Source organism: Aethalodelphis obliquidens, unplaced genomic scaffold (assembly GCF_003676395.1).
Source record: "Aethalodelphis obliquidens isolate GAN/ISIS:26980383/991018 unplaced genomic scaffold, ASM367639v1 scaffold26, whole genome shotgun sequence".
Lineage (NCBI taxonomy): Eukaryota > Metazoa > Chordata > Mammalia > Artiodactyla > Delphinidae > Aethalodelphis > Aethalodelphis obliquidens.
The window spans coordinates 6,461,079-6,488,657 of NW_020837970.1; the positions used below are offsets into that span (position 1 = coordinate 6,461,079).

At 45.9% G+C, this 27,579-nt stretch overlaps 1 protein-coding gene across 4 annotated transcripts in view; it reads right to left on the reverse strand.

Annotated features, from left to right (window-relative positions):
- Positions 1 to 27,579, reverse strand: part of MYO1E (myosin IE) — a 205,057-nt gene that overhangs the window by 3,836 nt on the left and 173,642 nt on the right. For all 4 annotated transcript variants that reach the window (XM_027123173.1, XM_027123174.1, XM_027123171.1 and 1 more), the window contains exons 23-27: positions 21,228 to 21,374; positions 19,545 to 19,702; positions 16,734 to 16,826; positions 13,974 to 14,175; positions 1,934 to 2,103 (exon numbers count right to left, since the gene is read on the reverse strand). In XM_027123173.1, the coding sequence (XP_026978974.1) occupies positions 1,934 to 2,103; positions 13,974 to 14,175; positions 16,734 to 16,826; positions 19,545 to 19,702; positions 21,228 to 21,374 (770 nt within the window). The remainder of the gene's footprint in view (positions 1 to 1,933; positions 2,104 to 13,973; positions 14,176 to 16,733; positions 16,827 to 19,544; positions 19,703 to 21,227; positions 21,375 to 27,579) is intronic.

The following is a 27,579-nucleotide window of genomic DNA, read 5'->3' on the forward strand; positions in this document are numbered from 1 at the left end:
CATCTTCCATAGGAAGATTTTTCTCACCCAAAGATTAATATTCTAGGTTTCCTTCTAAGACTTTTGTAATTTAATTATATAGTTTTAGATCTTTAATTTATCTGATATTTATTTTGTTTATGAGGCAGAGATCAAACTTTATTTTCCTTTCAAAATGGAAAGTAATTGTCTATCCTTTCCCCTGATTTCAAATGCCACATTTATCATCTATTAAATACCTATGCAAACAAGGGTCTGCTTCTGAATGCTATTCTATCCTTTGTATCTATGTCAATTCCTGCACTCACACCACACTGTTTAAATTACAGCAATAATTTATAGCATGTTTTGATAACTTTTAGGACTCTACATTTTACAGAAATATATGTTTTAATTATATCCAGTACGTTATTTCTAGAAAATTTTGAAAATATTGAGAAGTGAAAAGAAAGTAATACTTAAAGTTCAACACTTAAGGAGACCACTTTAACATTTTCTATTTTTAAAAATGTCTTTTTAGAAAACATTTTTCTATTCCATGTGTTTTATATTTTTACAAAAATGAGACTAGTCCACAGTCGCTAACCTAACTTTTTCCTTTTCTCCATGAACATTTTTCCATTTCAATAATGTATATACTTTTGCATCATTATCTTTAACATAAAAATTTTTGCATCAAAGTTCACTGAAGGGATATAGCAAAGCTTATTAAACTAATCCCCATCACTGGATATTAGGTCACTTCCCATATTTTTGCTGAACAAAGCTGGTGATAAAAATCCTGTTTGTATTACTAAGAGTTTATTTCAATACTTTTTTTATTCCAACTTTTGAAGGATACTAAATGACTTAAAATATTAACACCTGTAGAAAACCAGATGGCTAAAGGAGATAAAAAGAGCACCCAGAGAACATTTAGAAGGAGGTTGGTCTGGGGACCTGGAATTCTCCTGGAAGTGAGCCCAGGTGATTCCTAGAACTGCCCGAAAGCTGGCCCTGCCATGGACCACTGTCCACTCAGGTTGTCCTTGCTCTGCTCATACACCTTGGATGGCTCTACTCTCTCCTGACAACTTGTCTTGAGCCTGACACCCAGGGCCTCTAGGACCAGGCCACTCTGGCTTCATCTCATCCCCCATGACATCTCCACAGGGGTTCTGCACCTGGGTTGAGTGTCGGCTCATTTTCCTAAAAGGACCCACTCTTTCTGGCCTCCATGGCTCCTCTCTCCGTCAGTCTTCCCATCCCTCACCGCAAATGCCATGTCATTCATGGGGCTTTTTCTAACATCCTAAATTAAGAGTCATCTTTGTTTTTTAATGCTTCCATAAGGAATAATGTTTGCTTATATGTATATTATATTCTAACTTATCTTTACTAAATTAATAAAGTATTCAGCCAAGCCCACAGACCACTTTCATAATAGATGTTACAAGTTGTCTCCCTAGCTTCCATTCCATCTACCTTCATTAGGAGGAAGCCATGAAATCTGGGTGGGAGAGGCCTAACTCCCGTTACCTCGGGCAGTCCCTGCCAGGTCTAACCCACTTGGGGTACAGCCTTTGCCTTGCTACAGAGATTGATTCAGGGATGGGCACATGACCAGTTTGGTCCAATCTGAGGGATACCTGGGACTTTTGTCCAATGGCTAAGAGAAGTTTCAGAGGTAAAGCGGATTTCAGAGATGGTTTGATCTGTTGGCCTGGAACTGATGCAGCCTTTTTGCTACCATGAGGAAAAACAGCCTGAGGAGGGAACAGATACAAAGAAGAGGGCAGAGCTGAAAGAAGTGTTTTTTAAAAATGAAGCTGGAGTCTTGATCAGCCTGAAACCTGACCTACCTCTGCAAGTTTCAGTGAGAGGAGCCCATAAATTCCTTTCACATTTATACTAGATTTTATAGAAATATAACCATACGCTTTTTGGAGGCTGTCCCAGCCAGCCATGCACTTACCTTCTTTGATAATATCGATAATGTCATTGGCATTGAAGCTGAGTTCGTCTGTGTCCTGAGCATCATAGGCATACAGAGCCTTGCACTGTGGCACCTGAGGCTTGGGCTTGGGCTGGGGCTTGGGTCTGCCCCCTGCTGGGGGAGGCCGGCTGGTTGTTTGTCTCCGGACCCTGTGGAAAGAGTGGAGGCAGGTGAGAAGGGACCCAACAGGAGGCAGCAGCACCACATGGTAGTTTGGAGCATGGGGCCAGCACTGGCCAGCTCAAGTTCAAGTCCAGCCCTATCCTTAGATGGACATGTCACTTCCTAAACTTTCCCGGAGAGTAAAGCACCCTCCCTGACAAGGTCATTGCAGAAGCATGTAGCTAGCTCTTCATAAACATTAGCCTCTGTTGCTGTGTCCCCAGCATAGAAGGAAATGTGAAAAAGACACATATTCCTACCAAAGTTTATAAAACATATTTATACATCTAAATGATAATAAAACAAATAGTCATGTACCTATCCCCCTCCCTCAACTGTGGAAACAGAACTTTACCATAGAAGCCTGCAGGTGCCTCTCCTCAACTGAAATCCCTCCCAGAATGAACCCCTAGCTTGCATTTTGTATTAATAATTCTGCTTTGCTTTGTAGTTTTACCACGCACATAAGTATCCCTAAACGATACTTCTAGTTTGTCTGTTTTTTAACTATATGAAATGAATCACATGCTACTATCACTTGCTCCATTTTTTTTTTTTTCCAGCCGCACTGCGTGGCTCTTGGGATCTTAGTTCCCTGACTAGGGATTGAACCCGGGCCACGACACTGAAAGCACTGAGTCCTAACCACTGGACTGCCAGGGAATCCCCTCACTCACTCCATTTTTGAGATGAACACTGTTGATGCATGTAGTTTGATTCATTCATTCTCATTGCTTTATACTTACTATTCCATTGCATGAATAGGTCACAATTCACTTATCCATTCCATTGTTGATGACCATTTGGGATGATTCCAATTTCATTACACAAAAATGCTGCTATGAATGTTCTTGTGCAAAAGTTTATCCAAAGTAATTTCTCAACATCAGCACTATGGACACTTTGGGCGGATAGATAATCCTTTGCTGCGGAGGCTGTCCTGTGCACTGTAGGGTGTTAAGCAACATCCCTCGCCTTTACCCCTGGGATGCCAGTAGCACCTCCTCTCCCTGATCATGATCATCAAAAATATCTCCAACTTGAGACCCTAATCCAGGTCTTCTAGCTTTAAATGTATTCTTTCTACAACCTGTGTAACCTCCAGTCACCATTCATACATACATTGTCTCAAAGGCATGTAACTCTAGGTTGGTCCTAGTTACTGAGATCTTTAAACATATCTGGAACAACCATTTATTAAATATGTTCATGAAAAGCATTTAAAGAATGCATTTAGGAAATAGAAATATAGCAAACAGTCCCCCTCCCCCTTAGCTTAAGGACTAACCAAAGTGAAGCCTACATTCATTCGCTTACGAAAGAAAACTTAAGATTTCTTCTAAGAGGGCCTGGGCTGAGCTCAACGTTGTGGGGCTGGCTGTTAGGTCTGGCTGGGCCTGTTAACACCTGTGGGAGGAGGGAGGAAAAGGGAGGGTATTTCCTGGGGCTTGAGCTCTGGAAGGAAAAAACACACCCAGTTTTGAGCTGTGCTCTGAAGAGGCCAGAGCCTCACTGTCCTTGCTGAGCTCCTGTGACAGCAGATGCTGCTGATGAGCAAGTCGGATCACGAGGGGGTTGGCTGGGGGTGAGGGGTTACTGGCTGCTAGCTGTCCCCAGCAGGGGTGGGGGGTTCCCTGAGTAGGAGGGAGCAAACCCCAAGGTAACTCAGGCTCCACTCTTCTCAGATCAACCCCGCCCCCACCTTCCCACCCCCACCAGACGCTTTCTTTCAAGAGGAAAGGCATTGTATAGTTCATTAGCATGACATCATTTCCTTCCTAGTCTATTGGAAATCCCCATTCCCTGCTTGGGAAGTGCTTGCTTCTCTGAAAGCTGGCTGGACAAGCAGGTTTTTAATTAAGCAACCTATATATTAGGGATGTGTCAGCATTTGGTTAATAAGAGCCATTAGCCTGGATACCAGAAGTCATCTATTTCCCAGTAACAAGGAATGGAGGAGGGGCTGGGGCTGTGGCGTGTGCATTAGAACACCCTGGGAGGGAGGAAGCCTCCACTCTGGCAGTTCCAGGGAACAGGGTTGGGAGGGTACGTGCACATATGCACACGTGTGTGTGCAGGCTTACGTGTGTGCACACACATACACTCACCAAATATTCACAGATGAAGAGTTGGCCTCTCTTATGTCCAGGGGAGAATACAGGTTGATGGGGTGTCTGGAGCCCAAGAGTGTTGGGACTTAGGTGCATTCTTCGGGCAGGGGGGCCTCTTAGCATGGAGGCAAAGCTGATGACCCTCTGAAAACAAGGGCCATCCTGCCTGCAGCCTTCCCGGGAGTCTCCCCGCTCGCTCCTCTGCCCATCTGCCTCCATCTTTGATGGAGGTCACCCAGTTCCTCCCCCTTCATGTCTTTCCTGCCTTCCTTTCGAGGAAAGGAAGCAACGAAAGGAAGCAACGAAAGCAACTAAAGTTGCTTCCTTTCGAGGCTCCCTGAACATCACCCCAGCTCAGCATTTATTAGTTTACCTCACCCTCCACTGAAGATCCTTCTAACAGCTTCTCTCTGCTCTTGGCCTACAAAGTCCCTGTCAGGTGTGGCAGTGCTGGCTCCCAGCCTCCCATCCTGCTGCAGGCCACCCTGGCATCTTCCTACCTGTCTTCATGGAAGTCTGACCCCTGGTTGGGGTTAGGACCCCTGTCCACATACTCCTAGCCTACATCATATTTGCTGGTGACAAACATACTTTCCCCCTAAGATCAGGAACAAAACACAGGTGTTAGCTCACCACTTCTGTTCAATACCCACTGGAAGCTCTAGCCAGAGCCATTAGTCAAGGAAAATAAAAGTCATACAGATTAGAAGTAAAAATACCTCTATTTGCAGATGAGATGATCTTGCACATAGAAAATCCTAAGGAATACACTTTAAAAAAAAACTATTAGAATAAAAAGATTCAGCAAGATTACAGAACACAAGATCAATATATAAAAATTATCTGGCGACTTCCCTGGTGGCACGGTGGTTAAGAATCCTCCTGCCAATGCAGGGTACACGGGTTCAATCCCTGGTCCGAGAAGATCCCACATGCTGAGGAGAAACTAAGCCTGTGCGCCACAACTACTGAGCCCACACGCCACAACTACTGAAGTCCACGTGCTCTAGGGCCTGCATGCCACAACTACTGAGCCTGTGTGCTGCAACTACTGAAGCCTGCGCGCCTAGAGCCCATGCTCCGCAACAAAGAGAAGCCAGTGCAATGAGAAGCCCGCGCACCACAACCAAGAGTAGCCTCCACTCGCTCCAACTAGAGAAAGCCCATGTGCAGCAACGAAGACCCAACACAGCCAAAATATAAATGATAAAAAAAACCAGCTCTATTTCTAATGCACTAGCAATGAACAATTCAGAAATGCAATTGAGAAAACAATTTCATTTACGATACACAAAGAATATAATACTTAGGAGTAAAGTTAACAAAAGAAGGATGATCCTATTTATATGAAATGTCCGGAAAAGGCTTATCTATACTGACAGAAAGTAGATTAGTGGTTGCCTAGGGCTGGGGGATGGGGGAATGATTGCTAAGGGGAAGAAGGGTTCTTTTTGGGATAACGAAAATCTTCCTAAGTTAGATTATGATGATGGTTGCACAACTCTGTGACTATACTAAAAGCTGTCGAATTGTACTTTTTTTTGGCCGTGCCACCAGGCACGTGGGATCTTAGTTCCCCAACACGAGATCGAACTCGTGCCCCCTGCAGTGGAAGTGCAGGGCCTTAACCACTGGACCGCGAGGGAAGTCCCTGTTGAACCGTATTGTAATTTGAATGGGTTGATTTTATGGTATGTAAATTATATCTCAAAAAAGCTGCTTTAAAAAAAAGAAAGTAAATCGCATGGGCCTCTTTGGGCTCTGAAGTGCACTCCTGATACCCAGAGTGAGCTCAGCCAGCTTGTACGCAAGCAGCTGCTGAGTGTCCCACCCAGGATCCGGGACATAGTGGAGGAGAGGATGGAGGTGAGGGGACCATTTAAACACCTGTGTGAACACAGCCGCTTCACGGTCTTTGATCCTAAGGCATCAGAGCCTACTTCCTCAGTAAAACCAATCAAAGTAAAACCTCAGGGATTACTGGGGGATTTGGGTTCCCATGTACAGTAAACTCTTGGCAACAGCTGGCTTGATTGTCCCTGGACAACTGCTACCATGCAGTGTAAAGTCATCTGGTCATTTATCCCTTGGCTGAATGGGGCTCAGAGCACTCCACAGTTGGGAGAGGGGAGATTCCAGGTAGCTTCGAGATGGGGCGTTGTTTGCTGGGGAGCAGAGTGTGGACTGGGGGACTGTGTTTGACGGGGAATGGACGTGGAGGTGGAGAACAGCTCTGCATTTTGCATCAGGAAAGGGGCTGCTTAGGCAATCCCGAGGTAACCACTGTCTGGCTTTTTCCTTTTTAAATGTCCTCTGTAACCAGGAAAGGGTACAACTGCTCCAGTAGGGCAGCACCTTCGCAAAGTGAGCCAGTTACAGCAAAGCCCTCCTTCTCACTGGTCACTCCTGCCTCATTCTCACATCCAAGCATGTCCTCTCTTCTTGTGAGTGTTGACAGAGGGGGCGTGGTCTGGGAACCCCTGCCTGGAGCTCTGCGCAAGGTACCGTGCTGGGCATTTTCAGACGTTGCCTCATTTAATCTCACAACAATTCCCGTGAAATGACTGACCTAGGTTCCTGGAATTTCTTGCTGGCTTCATCAGGGGATGGCACGATGCATACGCAGCAGGCTCCCAGAGCTCCAGCCACACTGACCTTTCTGGCCCCATGGTCCGGCCATGCTCCCCACCCCCTGACCACCGCTGCTAACTCCTGCTCAGCCTTTGGGTCTTGTTTCACCCCGGGCAGCATCCTCTGGTAGCCTGCACCTGCTAAGAGCAGGGGGTCAATGCAGTGGGACAGGGGCCTGTACCAGCTGACTCCCTGGCAGGGCAGTAGATTCCATGCAGGCGGCTGTTCTCACCACTGTAGACCCTGGACCTGGCGCCAGGCCCAGGAAGACTGTGTGGCCTCAATCTGCATGTTCTGAGGGAGTAGCAGAAGGGACAGTGGCTTAAGAGTCAGAGTCAGTGCACTGGGTTTGAGGCCCAGTTCTGACACCGGCTGGCATGTGACTTGGGGCCATCACTTCACCTGTTTAGGGATCAGTGTCTTCACGGGGTAAAAAGAGGGAATTCCGGCAACGGCCCAGGCCCTTCTTCTAATTCTAAGGCGGCTTTACAGAGTGCTCTCAACAAGATCCCTACGGTCAGGTGTACCATGGGACACAGGAAGCCTGCCCCGATGGGGCGATCACTCTCTCCATTCACCATACTGTGGATCTGGAAAGCACCACAGGAACCGGTCTGCGAGAACAGCCATTTTCCCAGCTCTGTTCGACAGACTCAGCCTTCCTTCAACCCAGACAATCCCCTTCCACCACTAGGTGGCGATCCTGTGCAGTCAATAATGAGGAGAGAGGATGGCTTTCTACCAGCTGCCAGAAATTATCAAGGTCGTTTAGGTGCTGGTTGACTCCACTCACAGCCATGAAAAAGGGATTGAGATTTTCTTACACAGCAAACAAGATCCCCGTGCCCAGGGAGCAGGAATTGGCTCAGCCCAGCCTGTGAGAGAGGGTTGTTAACGCTTTCAGGAGTTTTGTGGTCAGTTGTTAAACAGCCATTATTAAAGATGAAATTGAACACATTTAACTGAATAAATTATATTAAAAGCAAAGGCAACAAATACTCACAATCTGACCCTACCTAATTATCTTACCACATTTTACATCTCTCCATGCTCTTGAAGTTATTAACATCTGCTGCCTACCTGTGGTGGGAACACAGGACAGTGGGAGACTGTACATCTCCCCCCAGCTCTGGGACCAGGGGTAGTCACCCTGGTAGCTTGAAATCGGCCACAGTGAGCAGAAACAGACAAATGTTACAGCTCCCGCCTTTTCATCCCCAGAGAGCTAGCCGTTCACAGCACACCACTTGCTGTCCCTCCACCACCCTCAGGATAACTCACTTTCACTCATCTAAAAGTGCTTTGCCTAGATTTATTTTGTAATGGATATGCAGGATTTAGATAATTTTGGTAGTGCTTACATTTTATGATATTTGTATTCCAAATAAACCTCACAAGATTGAAAACTGTTATAAAAACAACTATTTCATTGGGATAATGGGGGCAGGAGTAAGAATTTCAGACTCACAACGACAAAGTTATTTTTCCTACTGCCACTGGTATACAGTTATAAAACTCTGCATCACAGAGCAAATCCAGCTGTTTCATTATATGTAACTCTGGCACAGTGTAATTTAGTTTTCCTGTTACTATGTGACCCGTCGTTTTCAGGGTAATCTGTACAGTTGGCCCTTCACATCCATGGGTTCTGCATCCCAGATACAGATTTAACCAACTGAGATTGGAAAATATTCAGAAAAAGAATTCCAGAAAGCTCCAAAAAGCAAAAGTAGAATTTGCTGGGCAGGGCAACTGTTTACATAACATTTACATTGTATTCAGTATTATAAGTAACCTAGAGAGGTTATGCACAGGAGGATGTGCATAGGTTATATGCAAATACTATGCCATATTATATAAGGGACTTGAGCATGAACGGATTTTTCTATCTGGCGTGTGTGTGTGTGTGTGTGTGTGTGTGTGTGTGAACCAATCCCCCGTGGATACCAAGGGACTGTACACATTTACCACTTTATTGTGTCTATTCTTCATTAAGAAGAGAAACGCATGAAGAAGCTCGGCTACAGCACCTTGCTTTTACAGCAGGTCTTTTTCTGAGTAGGGAATTAAACATCTAATGCAGTCACATTATAACCCACACCACAAAGTTTCCTGAGTAATCAAGCACATTATACCCAGTTTGCTTTGTGAAAACCTGCACTGCTAGAAAAGCCCCGTTTTAGTGCCTGGGAAGACCAAGTGGTGCCTTCGCCCTGAGACATCGGGATGCCGACCGACCTCTGAGCCCTCGTGGACAGCTGCCTAGTCTCTCAAGAGGCCAGAAGCCCACAAGAACACAAAACGCCAAGTGACATCAATGACAACAAAGCGCTGTAAAGTCAGGTATTGTTCATTCGCTCTGTTCCTGGGATGTAGATTGTTATAGTGATTGGAGCAAACGAGGTTTAACTAGAAAAAGACTGTGGAATGGTAAAGCAGGAGAAGGAGTTTTGGACTTTATTTAGTTATTGAAATGCAGCTAGTGTCTGTTGCAATATTACCTCTCAGCTCTCTGTTCTGCTGTTGCTCTGAGCCCACAGAGAGCAGGCATGGCTATTAGATGTGTGTGTGTCAGGGAAGCGGGACGGGGAGAGGGTGTCTCCCTGACTCGTCCCCTTGTCTTGGCTTCGCTAGGCTGCCCATTCCCCCCCGCCCCCCCCATTAAAGCCAGCAATGCCTGAAGCTTAGCCCCTCATGGCGTCTAGAGCTCTATGCAGGCCAGAGGTTTGAGCTCTTGAGGGTAAAGCCACTGGGCCAGGGGACACCCACTTCTCAATCCTGGTAGAATATTAATATTTCCCTGCAAGACCAAACCACATGAATAACAGTCATAAAATAAATATAAATAAACTTTCAAGTTGCATTGTGCTTCATAGTTTACAAAGCCCTTATTTAACCTTCCTGACACCCCGATTGGGTTTTACATTTCTGATTATTAGCTCTATTATACAGTATAGGTGAGGAAACCAAGGTGTAGGAGGATTAAGTGACGTACACGAGGGTGTCAGCTGGTAATTAGTGAAACAATCCATGTGGCCGGCACGTGGCACACAGCAGGCACATGGTTCAGTAAATATTCAATGCATGAATCAATGAAGGAAGGAACAAATGACCCGGGACTCATACCCAGTCCTTGCAAGTGTGAATCTGTGCTCTCTGCACATGGCCAGGCCACCTTCGCCACCTTCTGTGAACTTCTCTGCAGTCTCCACACCTCTGGGACACCCGGGTATGCCTCATCTATGACAGGGTGAGCTGGGATTAAGCTTTCAAATATCATGTCTTTGTTCTGCAGATGTGAAATTTATGTCTTGAAATTCCAAGAAGGAAAATAATGGCATTTTATTTCACTGGCTCTTTAAAATGTGCTGTGTTCCAAAAGGTTGAATCTATAAACATGACTGGAAATTCGGGAACGGATGCCAGGAATTCCTAAGCTTCGTGTCTGCCTGGGCCAGGGTATGGCTGCTGCTCCTGCAGATTACGGGTTAAGAAATATTGCTGTTGGACACTTGTTGGAAATTTTAAGCTCCTTGAAAAACATGGCTCCATTAGGAGAATCCTGTCAAGAGACACACAGGCAGCATTTAAATTTTTCTATCGATCCTTCTTTTGTGGCATGGCCAGAAGCCCTACCGCTGAGCACTTTCAATATTTTTCTGTTTCTCCAACTTCTAGTTGGATTAATCTCTGGAGTACCTTGAAATTTCCTGAAGTTGTCCTCCCATGAAATGGACCACAGGATTAAAAAGGCCAACAGAAAAAAACATTTCCAGTCTGGGTTTTAATGCCTCCAGTAATGAACTGGAGGTAGATTATGTACATCTCAGTCATAGGAGGGAAAATATAAAGCACACTTGATTGGCAAATCAAGTGTTCCTGTGAAGCCAGAGCAAAGGCTGATGAGTGAACTATTTATATGGATTCTTGCTTTACCTGTTCTCTTTCCCTGAGACTCAGGAAGATCTTGAACCTGAATCAGACTGTTCAAAAGGTATGTTAAGGGACTACAAGATTATGATTCCTTCTCCGTCTTAGTTTTCCTGGTCAATGATAATCATGATGATGACAACAAACATGGCATGGCAAGGGTAAAGAATCCAGCTGGGGTGGTAATTAATTTAGTGAAGGCTTCATGTTCTCTCCCAAAGCAAACACAAAAAACCCAAAAAGCATAAAACCCAAACCGACTGAACCCGAAATAAACTGACAAAGACGTTCCTGAATTAACTTGAGGTGCTAATTACACCATTTGATTTTATCCACATTGCACGATCCAAAAGAGATGACTGCTTATGCTAAATATGTCTATAAAGAAAAGTGCACTGAGGGTGGGAGAGGGAAAGATGAACCCAGGAGTTGAAAGTCCAAGGAGACTTGGTGGTAATCTCCCTTTTACAGGTTGGTAAATTCAAGGGCACTGTTTGGGACTGTAATGTAAACAGGAACTTCCGTCTCCGTGGAAAGGTACAAGCTCGGGACCCCCAAGGTCCCTGTTTGCTCCGGCAACGTCCCACGGAATAAATGCAATTCATGTTTTCTTGGCAAAGAAGAACTGCTGAATGTAGGTAACCACGAGGCCCCTGAAATGCTTGTCTAAAGTCTCTGGCCACGTTAGAAATTATTTTAACTTTGACTTTATGTGTTTTAGAAAATAAATACAAAGAGAAAGCTCAGCCTTTTGATCAGAGTATGATTTCTTAAGGAATGTTTGCATCACAGCAGATTTAAGTGTACAAAGAGGAGGCTGGCTGGGATTCTTGTAGCTATAGGACTCAGGGTGCCTCATACGAGTTTTACACACAAGTTTTACATACAGGAAGATCATACTGCCTAGTAGACGGTTGTGAAGGTTCCCTCTCCTTCCAGCCCCACAGCCACTGCCAAAATAGCATCACGTATGCCTGATCTTTAGGCCTAAAGGTGGCAAAGGGTGTGATAAGACTTAAATAGGGAACAGCGCAGCTGAGGGCTGGAAGGGAGCAGCCTCGGGTAAGACACAATGTTCCTAAATTGCCTGCTTTTTGGCTGACAGATGCTCCCAGCTGGCTGGTGTGCAAGTCTGTAACTTGCAAAGCAGGCTGGAAAGATGGTTTTGCTTGCCAAAACCAAAGCAAGTAGGAAGCTAGCAGACAGAGCTAAGAGATTTGGTGCATTTTGCTGACTGGTTTTAATCCCCTGCCTAGTTCGGGAAATCAGACTGGGCCCAGGAAGTCTTGTCTGATTATTTTAGTTTCTTCCGTCCATTTGAATAGTATAGGCCTGGGTTAGGGAGTAAGGCTCCAGTTGCCTCAACAGCACCCTTCCAATTCACCTTCATACAAAACTTCCCTGGTTTCATCAAAATGACTTGACAAGTGGTTTTCAAAATGTGCTCCCCGGGTCAGCAGCACCACCATCCTTTCAGAACTTGGTAGAAATGTAAATTCTTGGCCCCTACCCTGGTCCTACTGAATCAGAAATACTGGAAGTGGGCCAGGAGGTTCTCCAGGTGAGTCTGGTGTACATTAAAGTAGGAGAACTTCCTCTTTAGACCAAGCCAATCAGGTAAACCATGATCATTAAAACTGGTGGGACAGAGCTACTTATGCAAGAGTTGGGGGAGCACAGAGAGGGATCTAATAGAAAGTGGCAGCCACTCTACTGATGCCATTTGTATAAAACCAAGGTGCTTTCCTCTCTGTAGCCCAAAGGAGGTAAGACTTGCTAGGGGAAAAGGAACACCAGGAAAGAACCTGGTGACGTCCGGAAAAGTTCCTAAGGGCTCTGCGGTCTTTGAGAAGGCCTGGAGGTGAATGGGTGGCTGCCCACCCAGAGGAAGGAGCTGTTGCCTCTCACCCGGCACTGCCCTATTTTGTACACAAGTCTCCTGATCACACTTGAAAGTTCTTTATTCTACAGATATGGTGAGAATAGAAAATGGAGGTGGGCAGGAGGGAGGGGAAGAGTGGGCTGCAGTAACCCCACGATCAGGTTAGGCAGAGAGAACTACTGAGAATCATGCAGAGTCGGAAGATTCCTCAAAAGTCACTAGCTCATCCACCACGCGATAATGATTGCTTCATCACCACCATCATCGTCATCGAGCTACAGCTGACTGAGTAGCCTCCTACCTGCCTGGAACCATGGTAGGTGTCTTATGCAGATTTTCTCTAGTCGTCCCCCCACCCCCAGCAACCCTGCAAGCTTGGTGGTATTACCTCAGTGTACAGACAAACAAAATGAAACTCAAAGAGGGTTAGGAGCAGGTCCAATAGTAGACAGGTAACAGGGGCTGAAACAGGATTCTCATCCTTATCTGGTATGTGACACCATCGCTCTATAATACTCCAGCCTGGTGATTTCCATCCAGCCTGTCCCTGAATACGTCCAGGGACAAGGTGCTCCTTACATCCTAGGGTAGTTCATCTTTGGGCTACTGGAATGTTCTTTTGTTTACTGGTGCCAAAATCTACCCCCCGGCAGAGTTCACTCACTTGTCTTGAAGTTGGCCCTAGTGATATGCCTGGTGACCCCACAGGACCCAGCAAACCCACTTCCTACACTGGTAACTCTGAATAGCTACACAGAGTTCCAGGAATCTTTACTTCCTTCAACTAAAAGGCCTTGGTTTCTTTTCTTCCCCTCTTCATTTTCTGTTATAGAAAGGCAGAGAGGGTCTCATTTTAAAGCCCTGAAGATTTGTCCTCATAACCAAACATCTGCATCTCATAGAATGCTGGGATGGTATTCTTTATGTATCTAATGACTCTTTGAGCTGTTGTGTTTACGCAACTTCAGGCACAGATATAAATCGAAACCCCCATTATTCCTCAACCATCCCAGAGAGCAAAAAAGGTCACAGAGCGATCAGATCTCAGGGTGGAAGGGGACCCCTCTTGTGATGTTTCCGAGATAAGGCCTCTCTGGGGAATGAAGTGTGTGGGATCAACTTGCCTGTACTTTTAGAAAATGGCAACCGAGGGCTTCACAGCCTTGGGGCTGGATGACAACACACGTGGGTGGAAAACCAACCTTGAGAATCATGCGTGGATGGCCCCCCAAATCCTTGAACCTTGGTGCGGCTGGTGGAGATGGAGGTCGTGAGTTTCACCCATGGGAGGTGGGGCTCTTACCCTGCAGCACCCTGGTCTGGGACCTTGAGGAAATCCAAGCTCTCCGGCGTCTGTGACACTCGGTCTGAGCCAACGGACTGTTGTCGCGGTAAGGGTGGGCGAGCCATAGAAGGGCACAGGCTCCTCTGAGTGGACCTCTGGTTTCCAGCAGCGTGGGGATGCAGCACAAACTGGTTTTTAATGACTCCATTCTGATGGTAGCCTAGAAAGTGGGAAAGAGGAGAAAACAAAGCAGAAAATTTCTGATCCTATGCTAAAGGCTCTCCAAATTTTTTTCCACCCGTTAGCCAAGAGTGAGTTACTTAGCTTTGCCAGGCCTCAGTTTCCCCTTCTGAAATAAGGGAGGGCGTAACTTCTCATATTTTGCGAGGAATAGAGCCCAAGACATTGTACACTGCCCGGCCAGTGCCTGCAACACAGCAGACGCTCATGCATGCTTGTTGGTCCTGACTTTAGAACCACCAAAAATGTTCAGGGGTTTCGAAGCCAATGGTCAAGAAAGGTAAGCCTGCAGCTAGTTGGGAGGCACATTCTTGGGTCTAAGAAAAATGATGACGTTGTGATTCAGGAGGGCTGGCAGCCAGCTGTTTAAACAGCTGGACATCCATTTTCAAGGGGTCAGTCTGGGGTGTCCTCTGCAGGAGCTGTGGGAGGTGAAGGGAGCACCCCACACAGGCAGGGGAGATGTGGCCGTTGGTTGGATTAATCTGGAGAGAGCAAGCTGTCTTAGCCAAACTGTTCCTGGTCAAGATCGCATTACCTGGTAAGTCACAGACTGTGGTGCTGGGCTCCAAACCGTGCGCCTTGGCTGTAAACGGCACTGTCATTCCCAGCTATGTATGAAGAAGCCCTTGTCTCTTCTCCCACTGACAGATTTGGGGAAGAGTGAAGGGGAACAAGGCTCCCCAAGGCACGCTTTTGGTAAAGCCACCGTAAAGCAAACCTCTTCCATGCGAATTAAGAGAAGAACTCTTTGGTACCAGTGGGATGACCCTTAGTTTATAAGGCGACTCGGGGTTCAGGTTTGGCTCTGCCTCTGATAGCTGTGTTGACCTTGAGCGAGATACTTGACCTTTCAGAGTGTCAATTTCTTCATGAAAGAGACAAGGAGCTTGGTGAGACCCCACATGCTGCCAAGGTTGCCAAGGACAGCAGAAGGGCATCCAGAGTGGGATGTGTTCCAGGGCCATGATACTCAAAAGGGGTCCCATAGATGGACTGCTCCGTGCCACTCGTGACCCACCCACCATCAATAAGCTCAGAAATTAAGAGCAAGCATTTAGAAACGTTCACAGCAGTTTCACAGACATATCTCATGTCTGTTGAATCTAGTAAGAAATTTTGGCTTACATTTTGAATGCTTTTAAAATTCCACTCTTCTAGTAACTTTTATTATATCTTACAAAAGAATAGTTTGTGATGGATTAAAAATTAAGTAAAAAACCCCACAAAAACCCAAAACAAAACAAAACAAAACCCCAAGCCCTTGATCCTTCATCATAGATAGTATGAGAAGTACTGATGTAAGGGATTGGGGTCCAATCGCCTCATTTTATTGGTGAAGAAACTGTCACACGCAGAGGTTGGGAGCTGTGCTCAAGGTCAGGTATTTGGTCTGAGCCGACTGTGGCCAACACAGCTGAGGCAAATGAGCTTTCCAGGTGGTCTGGCCAGGATTTTGCACGGGCGGCTGGCGCATAAGTAGTAACAAAACACTACACTGGTTCTCTTAGGTTCTTTTGTGCTTGGATTTTCTTCAAGGATAAAGGCAGAGGGGAGGAAAGACAGCTGGGCCAGGCAGGATGGGGACTCCAAAAGAGATGAGAATTAGTTTCTCACTGATAGGCATGGTTGTCCATACTTCGGCATGCCAACTGTGAGACTCCAGAGCAGGAGACAAAAGAAATGCTTTTTACTGCTTATTTTGGACACTGCTACAAATTAATTCCCTTGTCTGGGATGATCTGAGTCAAGTGTGGTCCCAAGATGACCCTTTTCAGACCTACAATCCTAAACTTATTAACATCAAGCACTCTGGGGGCAGTTTCTTATTAACTGAATTGTGAGTGATGGAAAAACATTTTGTGAGTTTTGAGAGTACTCTTCTAATACTAAACAGATTCTTTTAAGGGCAAAACCTCTTACATTTATTTGGGTTTGGATTTTGACTTGCATGCTATATTTTTATCATTTAAAAAAATGAGAAAAATGAAACATAAGATCTAAACATTTTTCTGAATCCATTTTGTATTCTCCCAGATATTACTTTATTTCTTGGAGCAGTTCTCGTAGCTTCTATCTGATTAAGAATAGACTTTCTATTTATTCACTCAGCTGTTAACTCGTTGCAAAGTATTGTCATGGTATTGGGCTGGAGCTGAGTAGTGGTGGGGTCATACCTTGCAAACTCCAATTTCCCTAGAGGCAGTGTCCTACAGCTTAAAAGCTGACGACGTTCTGGTTGTCATGGACAAGGAGCTCCATTTCCTCTTACTGATGTACAAAGCCTTTCCTAAGGGAGGTAACACTGCCAGGTAAGGAAATGCAAACCGCTGACTCAGCCACCGTGCACTCTCAGGAGCTCATCCATGCCTCCCCTGGATTTTGGGGTCACAGGTAGGGCCATCGTGTTGGGAGGAGCACATCTGGCACTGAAATGGCTCACGGCTGGCTAATATGTGGGCACTTATTGGCTAATGCGTTTCTTCCTTAAGGTATTTTACACATCTGGGTCTAGTCTATGGCCCATGCTTGGCTTACCTGGTGGCGGAGGGGCAGCTCTCATTGGGTAGTTGGCATTGTGAGTCCCGCTGGAATAACCTCTGCTTTGAACGGTGTTCCTTCGGGTAGGACCTGAAATAAACCAGCAAGACAAAGTTAAAATCGGCGGCTACTGGCTGGTTTTATGGCTCCCGATGGTCTTGTGCTTATGGAGAACTTTTGAGACGTTTGGAACGCAGGTCTCCGTCGGATCTGCAGGAGGCTGGTTGCAGTGGAGACGGCTGTTTGAGGGAAGAATTGTCCTCGCAGCTATTGGATGGGAGGGGCCGGAGGACATGTGATGGAGGGAGGGATTTGAAATGTCAGAGCCAGTAGCTTTACAAAGAGGTGTTATTAATAAGCTTACAAAGGGGTTTCTATTGTTGTAGACTTTGCAAAGGGACAGAGGAGACATCTGAATGTTCGCACGCATGTTCTGACCACAGCACCGCAGAAGCCGAGGTTGCGTCTGCTGCACATCGTGGTCACTGACGTGAAGGACACCGCAGCTCCAGCACCTCTGCTTTAGTCCAGAGCCTTTCTCGCCAGAGTCTGCGTTCTACAGTCTTCTAAGTAAACACAGAGACCCTGAAGGGTAGAAGCAGACTGATACCCTGGACACAGATGTGCAAGTGTTAGAAAACAAGCAGGGCCAAATGGAGCTTCATGTGGGCCAGAATTAGGGCTGGGGCGGCCGGGCCACGGGGGGCCAGACGAGATCTCTGCAGAGACTATGTGTTGGAAAGGAACACAGTAAACAAGGTCTCGAGTGGGACATGAAGGAGCTTCAGGACATGAAGCTGATTAAACCAGCGGGAAGAGGGGTGCAGAGGGAATTCCTAGGAAAGAGAAGAGCAGGAAGTGATAAGGCATGACAGCATAACGCAGAGGAGCTGGGTCTCAGGTCCTGGGACAAGGGGAGGAGGCCAGGTTAGGGTGTCCCCCTTCCTGCCCCCTTTTCCCCATGGAGATATAATAAAACACCGTATTAGACAACGTTTCACTTTGAGGCCTGCTGAGAGCATTGCTCATACACATCTTGCTGGTTATCTGCAGCTCTCCTTTGCCGTGCTCTGTGCCCTGGGTTCTGAGCCCAATGGAGTGCTAGGCCTCTGCATTCCAGTTGGGTTTGGTCAGTGGGAGGCACCGGCAGGAGACTGGGGTGCCAGAGGAGAGAGGGGCTGGGGTATCTCTTCCTTTTTTCCCCCAAATTGAAGTATAGTTGATTTATAGTTTCTGGTGTACAGCAAACTGACTCTGATATACATACGTTCTTTTTCAGATTCTTTTCTGGGGTCTCCTCTACCTACATCCTTAGAGTAACAGTGGCATCCTGCTGTTCTCTGCCCGAGTCCCAACTTTGTTCCCTTAGCCCTGCCAACACCCCTGCAAAGAGTCCTTTTACGTAAAAGTCTCTTAAAAAACCCCACCTAAATGTGCTGTCTTCTGCAAATACCAACTGATACACAGATATATACCAACATTTTCTGAGTGGCTATTTCTCTGTACTGTATTAGTGAGTTATATAGTACGTGCCAATGTGCGCCTTGTAGACAGACGTCATAAAGGCCTATTTTATACCTGTTATACTCTTTTTTTTTTTTTTTTTTTGGCCGTGTGGCTTGCGGGATCTTACTTCCCCAACCAGGGATTGAACCCAGGCCCCGGCAGTGAAAGCACCAAGTCCTAACCACTGGACCACCAGGGAATTCCCGACCTGGCATACTCTTCATCGACCGTACACATGGGCTGCATTCTGTAAAGATATCTACATTATATGAGTACATAGCATATGTAATTACTCTAAATTATAAATACAATTTATATTATATAAATTATATATAATTTATATAATATAAATTATATTTATATTTTAATATAAATATATTTTACTCTGCCTTATAAATATAATTTTATAAATATCATAAATAGAAAAAGAATCAAAGGCCAGTAAAGAAGTCAGACTGTGCTGTGACTTACTGCATGTATGTCTTCTACTGAAGCAATTGACAGTGAAGGAGGGCGGTATTAAATGTGATGCACAGTAACAGCAAAACCTTGTAGGGAGCTGGTAAATATGGTCAGTTTCTTTCAAATTGACAGAAAAGGGCTTCCCTGGTGGTGCAGAGGTTAAGAATCTGCCTGCCAATGCAGGGGACACGGGTTCGAGCCCTGGTCTGGGAAGATCCCACATGCCACGGAGCAACTAAGCCCGTGCGCCACAACTACTGAGCCCGCATGCCACAACTACTGAAGCCCACGTGCCTAGACCCTGTGCTCCGCAACAAGAGAAGCCACCGCAATGAGAAGCCCGTGCACTGCAACAAAGAGTAGCCCCCACTCGCCGCAATTAGAGAAAAACCCTGCGTGCAGCAACGAAGACCCAATGCAGCCAAAAATAAATAAATAAATTTATTTTAAAAATAAATAAAATTGACAGAAGGGATGAGGTTTGTATTGTCGACAAGATCGGACTGGAAAGGGCTGGGAAATGTAAAGCCAGCAAACTGATTTGTTTTAAACACAATTCATGCTGTAATGCCAGGAATACTACACAAAACTACAAAATCATTCAGAAAGGTTTAACCTGCCCATTTGCCTTGATGTTGGTTTAGTCTGAAATGTTTCAATCTGAAGCAAACCCCAGCCACAGGACGCAGTCAAAGTACTGGGTTTTTGCCCTGCAGATCTGTGCAGTGTTATGAGCATTTGGTAGGAAAAGAGTTTGGCTCAGGGCAGGGTGAGGGAGGGCCAGGCGGGAAGCCCAGAAGCCTAGCAGTGGTCCCGCCTGTGGGGCCCATGAACACTTACGGGAGTTCCTGGGCAGCCCGGGTCCGATGCTGACCTGCAGCACTTTGTTGCTGGGCTTGAGGATGGCCAGGTCACCGAAGCCTTGGTGGAATTGCACTTGCCGGGAGCCCCCTGCACTCCAGGGACCCCAGTTCTCCTTTTTCAACTTGATTTCAAGCCTGCGACAAGCATATTTGTTGGAATTAACAAGTCGGGATGGAGCAGTGAGAAAGTGCGGCTCATAGACCCCAGCATGGCGTTGTGCTGCTGGGCCAACGTGCTATAAAAACAAGGCAAGCCTGGATCATCGGAACAGGCACCGGGCCCGGCGGCCAGACATGACCGTCCGTGGGTTTCCCCGACAGAGGCAGAGCATTCGGGGTCCAGCCCCTGGGAGACACCAGTTGGTGAGGGAGGTACCCCAGTACAGGCGCTTTGTCACTCTGTCAAGTGGATACAGGTGGGACTGCCCCGGGAACAGAAAGAAAGGCCAATCACCAGGCCACACCCGCTGCGGTATGTCACTGTGTTTCTCTCTGATTGCCCAGGTCTGTGTTTGTGGAGGACCGAGAGATGCCAGACACAGAGCTCACATCTTCTTTGCACAGAATGTGGCTGCTATTTAAGTTCTATTCCTCCACCCTCACCCCTACCCCAGGGAGGAAAACGACAACATTTCCCTTCCCAAATAAAAGGGAAATTGACTCACAACTGCAGAACTCCTCAGCCAGTTTTCATTTTCCACATTGCCTATATGCCTACATAATGCAATTTCATAGTTTGCTTTTTTTTACCTTATATTTTTTCATGTTGTAAGACAGAAAGATCATAATTGCAAGTAGCCGACTATTCTATTGAGTGGCTTGGCTATATTCTTCCTTTTTTTGAGTTATTCCCTTATCACAAATTCCCAGACAAAAATAATTGCCCCCCGTACTCATGGCCAAATTGTTCTTTGGAAAAGCTGTAATGAATTCATTCTGTTTCCAGTATCTGTTTCACTGTAACCACAGCAGCATGAGTTATGGAAAGGTCCCCTCCTTACGGGATTAAGGCTTTACTTTGGCCTCTTCCTTGTGAGTAGGAAGACTGGAGGATATCCCCATTTTATAGATGGGGAAATTATGAAGGAAGAAAAAGCCAAATAACTCACTCAGCAAACGTGAGATTAGAAGTTCAACACTCCGCCAGTGTCTGGTCCGCGAGACAATGTTATTAAAGCAAATGAAGGTGAGAGCCCAGACACAAGACACCAGCCATCCACAGCCCCCGAGTCTCCAAATGCCCCAGCAACACGCTGTATTACGCATTGATCTTGGGAACTTAAGTTCCACTCCAATCACTTTCTTCTGCTTCAGCCTTACACTACTTCTGCCTGCTCTGCTAAATAAAATATTCTTTTATTGGTGATATATAAAATCTGCCTTTTCCTGGCCTCACGTTGGTGACCTTTGTTCAGAGGATAAGATACACCACGCAATGAAGTCCTTATCTCACAGAAATGCAAAAGTGACGTTTTCAAAGCCTGTGGCAACCATCCAGACTGTCTTCTGCAGGCCCTAAGCGTCCACGGGGGAAGCCAAGACACCCAGGGCTCCTCAGAGGCACCCAGGCCAGTCAGACCCCATCCCCCCACCCCGTAGGCCTCCCCTCCTCTCAGCCTGGAACTCAACAGTGAGATCAAGGCCCCAGATCCCAACTTACGTGTTGCTAAATTTCAGAGGTAGTTGCTTCTGGGTTTTTTCCTCATAACGCTTTGCTAAGAGGCTCAAGAACTCAGTTTTAAAGACGGATTCAAGCAAACTGTCATATTCTTGCTCATGAAGAATAAAAAGGTCGTCCTGCATAGTACTGCAAAGAGATTGGAAAGACTTAATGAAAGTTGTAGTTTTGTTTATTCCATGAATTTTTCCACTCCTTTTTTTTTTTTTTTTTTTCGGGTGGCGGGCCCCTGTTGTGGTCTCTCCCGTGCGGAGCACAGGCTCCGGACGCGCAGGCTCAGCGGCCATGGCTCACGGGCCCAGCCGCTCGGCGGCATGCGGGATCTTCCCGGACCGGGGCACAAACCCGTGTCCCCTGCATCGGCAGGCGGACTCTCAACCACTGCGCCACCAGGGAAGCCCCTCCACTCCTTTTTTAATCCTGTAAAATAGCACTAAATTTCTACTGTCTTTCTCTCTGTAATAACTGAAAATCTTTAAAACAGAATGACGTACAAAAATAAAGTCACTAAAATCTGCTTTTAAAAGAAGTTTATAGCCCACCAAAAGCATAAGTGAAATATTCTCTCACATGACTTTTAAAATCAGGAATTTAAGGACAATTTGTCTGTATATATAAAAAAAGAAAATTTGTTTTCAAACATCCCTACATCACAACCATGCTACCTGCACTAGGATTTGTTGTGATGAAGACCCCGACAACCAGTGGTTTAATCTCTGTCACTCAAGAGCATGTGTAAAAGCAATTCAGGGCCAACATGACAGCTCTACAGTGCCTGGGAGCCGGGCGTCTACTCCTCCTCTTTACAGGTACGACCAGGAAGTTGTACAAGTCATTTCTGCTCACACCCCATTGGCCAGCACTGTGTCACTTGGTTACACCTAGGTAAAGGGAGCCCGGGAAATGTAGTCTCTGGGTGGGCTGCCAGCTATTCACATGGAAAGGAGAGAATGGGTATTACAGGACAGCTCACAATCTCCACTATACCTCCTTGTTCACAAACTTTTCCAAACTTGGAATTGGAATCTTTTCTTAAAAGTGTGAGAATAATATACCTCAGAAGGTGTGGCCACAAAGCTCCTATCATCTGCCTGTTTCTAGGCAGATGAAAAGTCTGGAATTGTCTTAATCACTTCAGTGACAGCAATTCCAAACTCCAAAAGGCACTTCTGTAAAAGTTGCTCACAACAGCTCTGCCAAGTCATTTGGAATTAAAGAAATAAAGCCCCAGCATCTAAGAAGGTCTAGACCTTCTAAGCATCTAAGAAGGTCTGGACCTTCTAAGCATCTAAGAAGGTTTAGACCATCTAAAGCAGAGGTCTAAGAAGACCTCTGCTTTAGGAAGGAGGGTGTACAATGGGGAAGAGGCAGAAAAGAAGCACCACTTTTTGGTGTGTGCGGTGGAGTGAAACTCCTATTTCAGCTGCCTGACTCATGTCTGGGCATGTCTGTTTGCCTGGCTGTACTTTAGGCGGTAGAGGGATTATTCAACAGGGTTATTAAATGAGTCCAACACAGGAAACCTTGAGTAGTTTAATGTGCTCAGATGTATTAGAAGTTTCACGATCATAAAGAAATAAAGCAAGCAGGGCAAAACATCAAGGTCAATTATCAGCATGAGGCTGGAAATGAGAAGAGGCTGTTTGGATACTTTGACTTCAACCATCAGATTCAAAAACCCCTCCCTTTGGTGACCCGAGTCAGAGAGTTAGGAAATCATCTTTACCCAGGCCAGAGTTTCAACTCATTCCCCTCTCCTCAGCCCAGGTTCCCAGATCTGAAAACAAAGCTTTCACATTTTTTTTTTTCCTAAAAACTCAGACTTATGTTTGGACTTCACCCCCGTCTTATTCATATGCTCAACCTGCAATTCCTTACAGACGACCGGCATAGTAGGCCTTGTTGAAAGATGCTTTCCTAGTCCCTGGTTTGGCTGACTACTCGTTCTTTCTCCTCTCGCCTTTGTGGCTCACTGTTGTACTGCTGACAACACGAGAAAATCTTATTTCACTCCCTTAACCAAGATCTTCTTCACAAAAATACTAGTTACAAAACGCTGGGTAAACTCTTTTTTTTTTTTTTTAAAGCTGAAAAGGCAGTTTCAGGTAGGACAGCCCCTGCCTTTATTTCAGCCTTTTAAAAAAATGTTTCCTGCTTATGAAATAGATGCTCCTTTTAGTAAACTGAAAACTACAAAGGTTAAAAAAAAAAGAAGAAAATAAACCTTATCCGGAATTCTACCATCCAGAGACACCAGTGGCACCAGCCGGGGATCCTACATTAACCTCTCTGAGGAAGTGCAGATATACGTGGTGTCAGGCCTCCTGGGAGAAGCTTCACCCAACCCCAGGGGAAAGGCTCACTGCCATCTTTTGTGTCCCAGGAGTATCCCGGATAACAGTCTCTCAACACTTGTAAGCTGTGTGCCCCGTGTTTACTCAGGGCCCTGCTCCTCCTTCCAGGACGGGATGGAGCTCCTTAAGGCAGGGACTGTGTCTCGTTCACCTTCAGATCCAGAGCTGAACACAAGGTAGGTGATCAGTCCAAAAACAGAGAAATTCCAGGTTTCCAAAAGCTCAAAAGCCACAGCAAGGCAAGATTTCAGGAATGCGTCAGGTCAGCTGAACAAGAAGTGAAGCAGCCTGTTCTTCTCGCCAGAGGTTTAGGGCAATCAGGCGATGAAACAGTCTAGGCAAGAATGTCGTGCCCAGGGCAGCTGAAGCCTCTGTCTAAAGCCCCCTCTTCCAGGCTGATTTCCCCAGTATGTACAAGTACTGGAAAATCTACCGAACCAGACAGGCAGCCCCACAGCTCTCGGTCTTAGGTCTCTGGGGGTCAGCTGTCAGGACGAGGCGGATTAGAGGCTTCAGAGAGAACCCCACCTAGGAGATTTTATAATTCCAATCTCATCACGTACAACAGGAAGGCAAAGAACATGGGCTACTGAAGTTTGTGGCCACCCTGCCAGCAAATTGAGTTTTTCAAGTAAGAGCAAGGCCAGGTCAGTATACGGTTCTTGGATAAGAAGCAGCTCTTGAAGGATCCTTCAAAAATGCATTCTGGGCCTTCTGTCAGCAGAATCCCCAAAGCCTTGGAAATCCGATGTCTCACCTGCATATCAGTGGGTCACCTCCTGATCGTCTCACCACGTCTTCAACCAAGGCAGAAATGCAGGGGTCAGTGTTTTGGTCTAACTTTTGTTTAGATAAGGATTTTCCTGGCCCTTTGAGTAACTGGAGTCTTTGTAGCTCTCTGAGCCATTGGGTCTAATCTATTCTTTTTCTTGTAAGTTAAAAAAACATTTTTCTTAAAATTTCAATTATAATTCAACTAGATATATCACCATTTATAAGAAGGTAAAGACTTCTTGGGCTTTCCTGGTGGCACACTGGTTGGGAGTCCGCCTGCCAATGCAGGGGACATGGGTGCAAGCCCTGGTCCAGGAAGATCCCACATGCCGCGGAGCAACCAAACCCGTGCGCCACAACTACTGAGCCCGTGCGCCCTAGAGCCTACGCTCCACAACGAGAAGCCACTGCAATGAAAAGCCCACGCACCGCAACAAAGAGTAGCCCCTGCTCTCCTCAACTACAGAAAGTCTGCATGCAGCAATGAAGGCCCAATGCAGCCAGAAAAAAAACACCAAAAAATCAAAAATGTAAAGACTTCTAAAACTATGATGTCTATTGAAAGATTAGGAAAAACTTTTTATGATGAAAAATTTCAAATATCTAAAAAAGCAGAATGAACTTCCACATGTCAGGAGGTTTCAACAATGATCAAGCCACAGACAATCAAATCTATCTACAGTCTCATTCCCCCCACTTCCACACACCAGCTAGGTTACTGTAGAGCAGAGTATAAATATTATTTTATCCTTAAATATTTCAGTCTGTATCTCTAAAAGATAAAGCTTCCTTAAATAAAAATAACCACAATACCATTATCACACATAAAGAAATGAACAACAAATCCTTCATATCAAATAGTTAGATATGTTCACAGTTCCCCAAATTGTCCCGTAAGTTTTTTTGTATGGTTGGTTTGTTTGAATAGGGAGCTGTGAGCCAATTTGGCTTTCCCAGTAGTTGTAAGAGTTAGGGACGGGCTGAAAGATGAAGCTTGTAGGACGCTTTGATAGTCTGAACTAGAAGAATCCATTAGGTGGTCATTCCAGCCAACAGTCAAGAAGTAAGCCTCCTAAAGTGTTCAAAACACGTTACAACTTTATTCCCGAAGAGCTAAACAACTGTTAAAATTTTTCTCTATGCTAATACTGAAATACATTGAGAACACACACACACACACACACACACGTTCTCCTGGTACCACAATCCATTTCTACTCTGGATTCCATTTCACTACTCAATCCATTTCACACTCCACAAGCCCATGTGGTTGCATTCCTAACTTAGTTTAGATGACTAGCCTAACCCAACGGCTGAAGGAAATGGGGGAACGGTATTAATCTTCGCAAGCTGGGGCTTAGTAACTATAACATGCAGATATAACAAGTTTAAATGACACAGGCTCTTTTTTTCCCCTAGATCCAGAACAAATTTCAGGCTAAGTACCTCATTTTATTACATCCTCTAACAAGGAAAGGCCACAAGGAAGCAAATGTCCAGAATACTAAAGAGAAATGCAGAAATACTAAAGAAATAATAGTATTTCTCTTTAGAAATACTAAAGAAGCAGAAAAAGAATCTGATTTTACTATGAGACACTGTATCCCCAGAGGCTAAGAGAGGAGGAAAAAAAAAAAAAAAAAAAAGACAGAAGGAACAAACTTGAGTGTGAATATCCCAAACCTTGATAAGCCTCAAAGACTTGATCAATAAGATATTAAGTGTCAAAGTGCTTGATACCAATGTAGGCCTATGATGATCAAGCACTCCTTGATGGTATGAAGGCTGCAGACAGACGTGGGCAATAATAATAGAAAGAACAACGATCATTCTCAGAGTCATCAGCACATGTGCCCCAAAGCTGTGACTCCTGGGCTTATAGCCACGGCTACGGCCAAGTGTGCACAGCACGTTTCAGCTCACCCAGCTTAGCCCAGGTATAGGTGGTCCCCATGCAAGAAAAAAAGAGAAGCTTCCAGTTGGGTTCCTTGGACCAGCAAAGGCAGCCTCAGGGCCCAGCTAGCCAGGAGACTGTGGCCAGCAGGTCGTGGCCCATGAGCTGAATCCTCAGAAGGACCCTCACCTGAGGGACACAGACAAGATTCTCAGAAAAACCCGACAGTGCCTAGGGCGTTTCCGTGAAATCCGTGGCACTGAGACCCACCTGAGGTGGGGTTGCAAAATGCTGCTGATGGACTCACCTGCTTCGTTCTACCACATCCTGAACTGAAGGGTTTTAAACTCTTAACCTCACTGCACTGCCTGGCCCTTTATCAGGAAAATTGGGAACAGACAGAATCAGAAACCACAGTGACACAGGCCAGAATGGACACAACTTAAAATCTGCTTTGGATCATCACACTGGGGCCAGGATTTCTCGCCTGGTAAATCAGATGCCCGAGCACACAAAACCCCTGCTTTTTCCTAAGAGCAGCAGTTCTGTCTTCTGTGTGGAATAAGAGTTCCAAATTCCGGGAAGACATGTTCGCAAGTAACCAGAACACCTCTGCTTTGAATGCAATGGCAGCCCGGGGCTTGCCCTGAGACAGGCAGTGGTATCCTCAGGAGGGCCAGGGACGTGACTCAAGGAGGAAGCTACTGGGCTCAAAGGGGCCTTTCTTCCTCTTTTCTTAGCCTTCTGTGGACAGAGAGGATTTCCTCTCATCAGAGGGAACTTAGTCTGGGAGTTAGCAGGGGACTTAGGGACGTCTCAGCATGCATAGGAGCCCCTCTGCCAAAAGAAAGCCACAGTGCTGACAGGAAGAGCAAGGGCCCCCACCTGTGAACCTGGAGTTAAAGGGAGCATTTGGCAATGACTCCAGGGCTACAGATTATGGAGACCAATTTGTACCCCCCACCCCGGGTATTAATAGGCATAAAGGGCTCCAAGGAGTCCAAAGAAACTTCCCACCTAGGACAGTCAGAGGTCACAGCAAACGAAAACGCAGTACTGATGACCTAATGTCCACCCGTGCTTGGGCCTCTCCTGGTGAAACGGGTTAGGTCTTCAACAGGGGCGAGGTGGGCTTGGGGGCGGGGCTCGGAACACTGGCCCTACTTCGATAACAGCAGTCGTGCTGGTTGTTTCCCATACTGCATTTATTTCTCAAATTTTATGGGAACAAAGGATCTGGGTATCCCTTGATCAGAGGAGCAGATCAGAAGGCAAATTTTCTCGTCATCTTGGGACTCCCTGAGAGCCATGA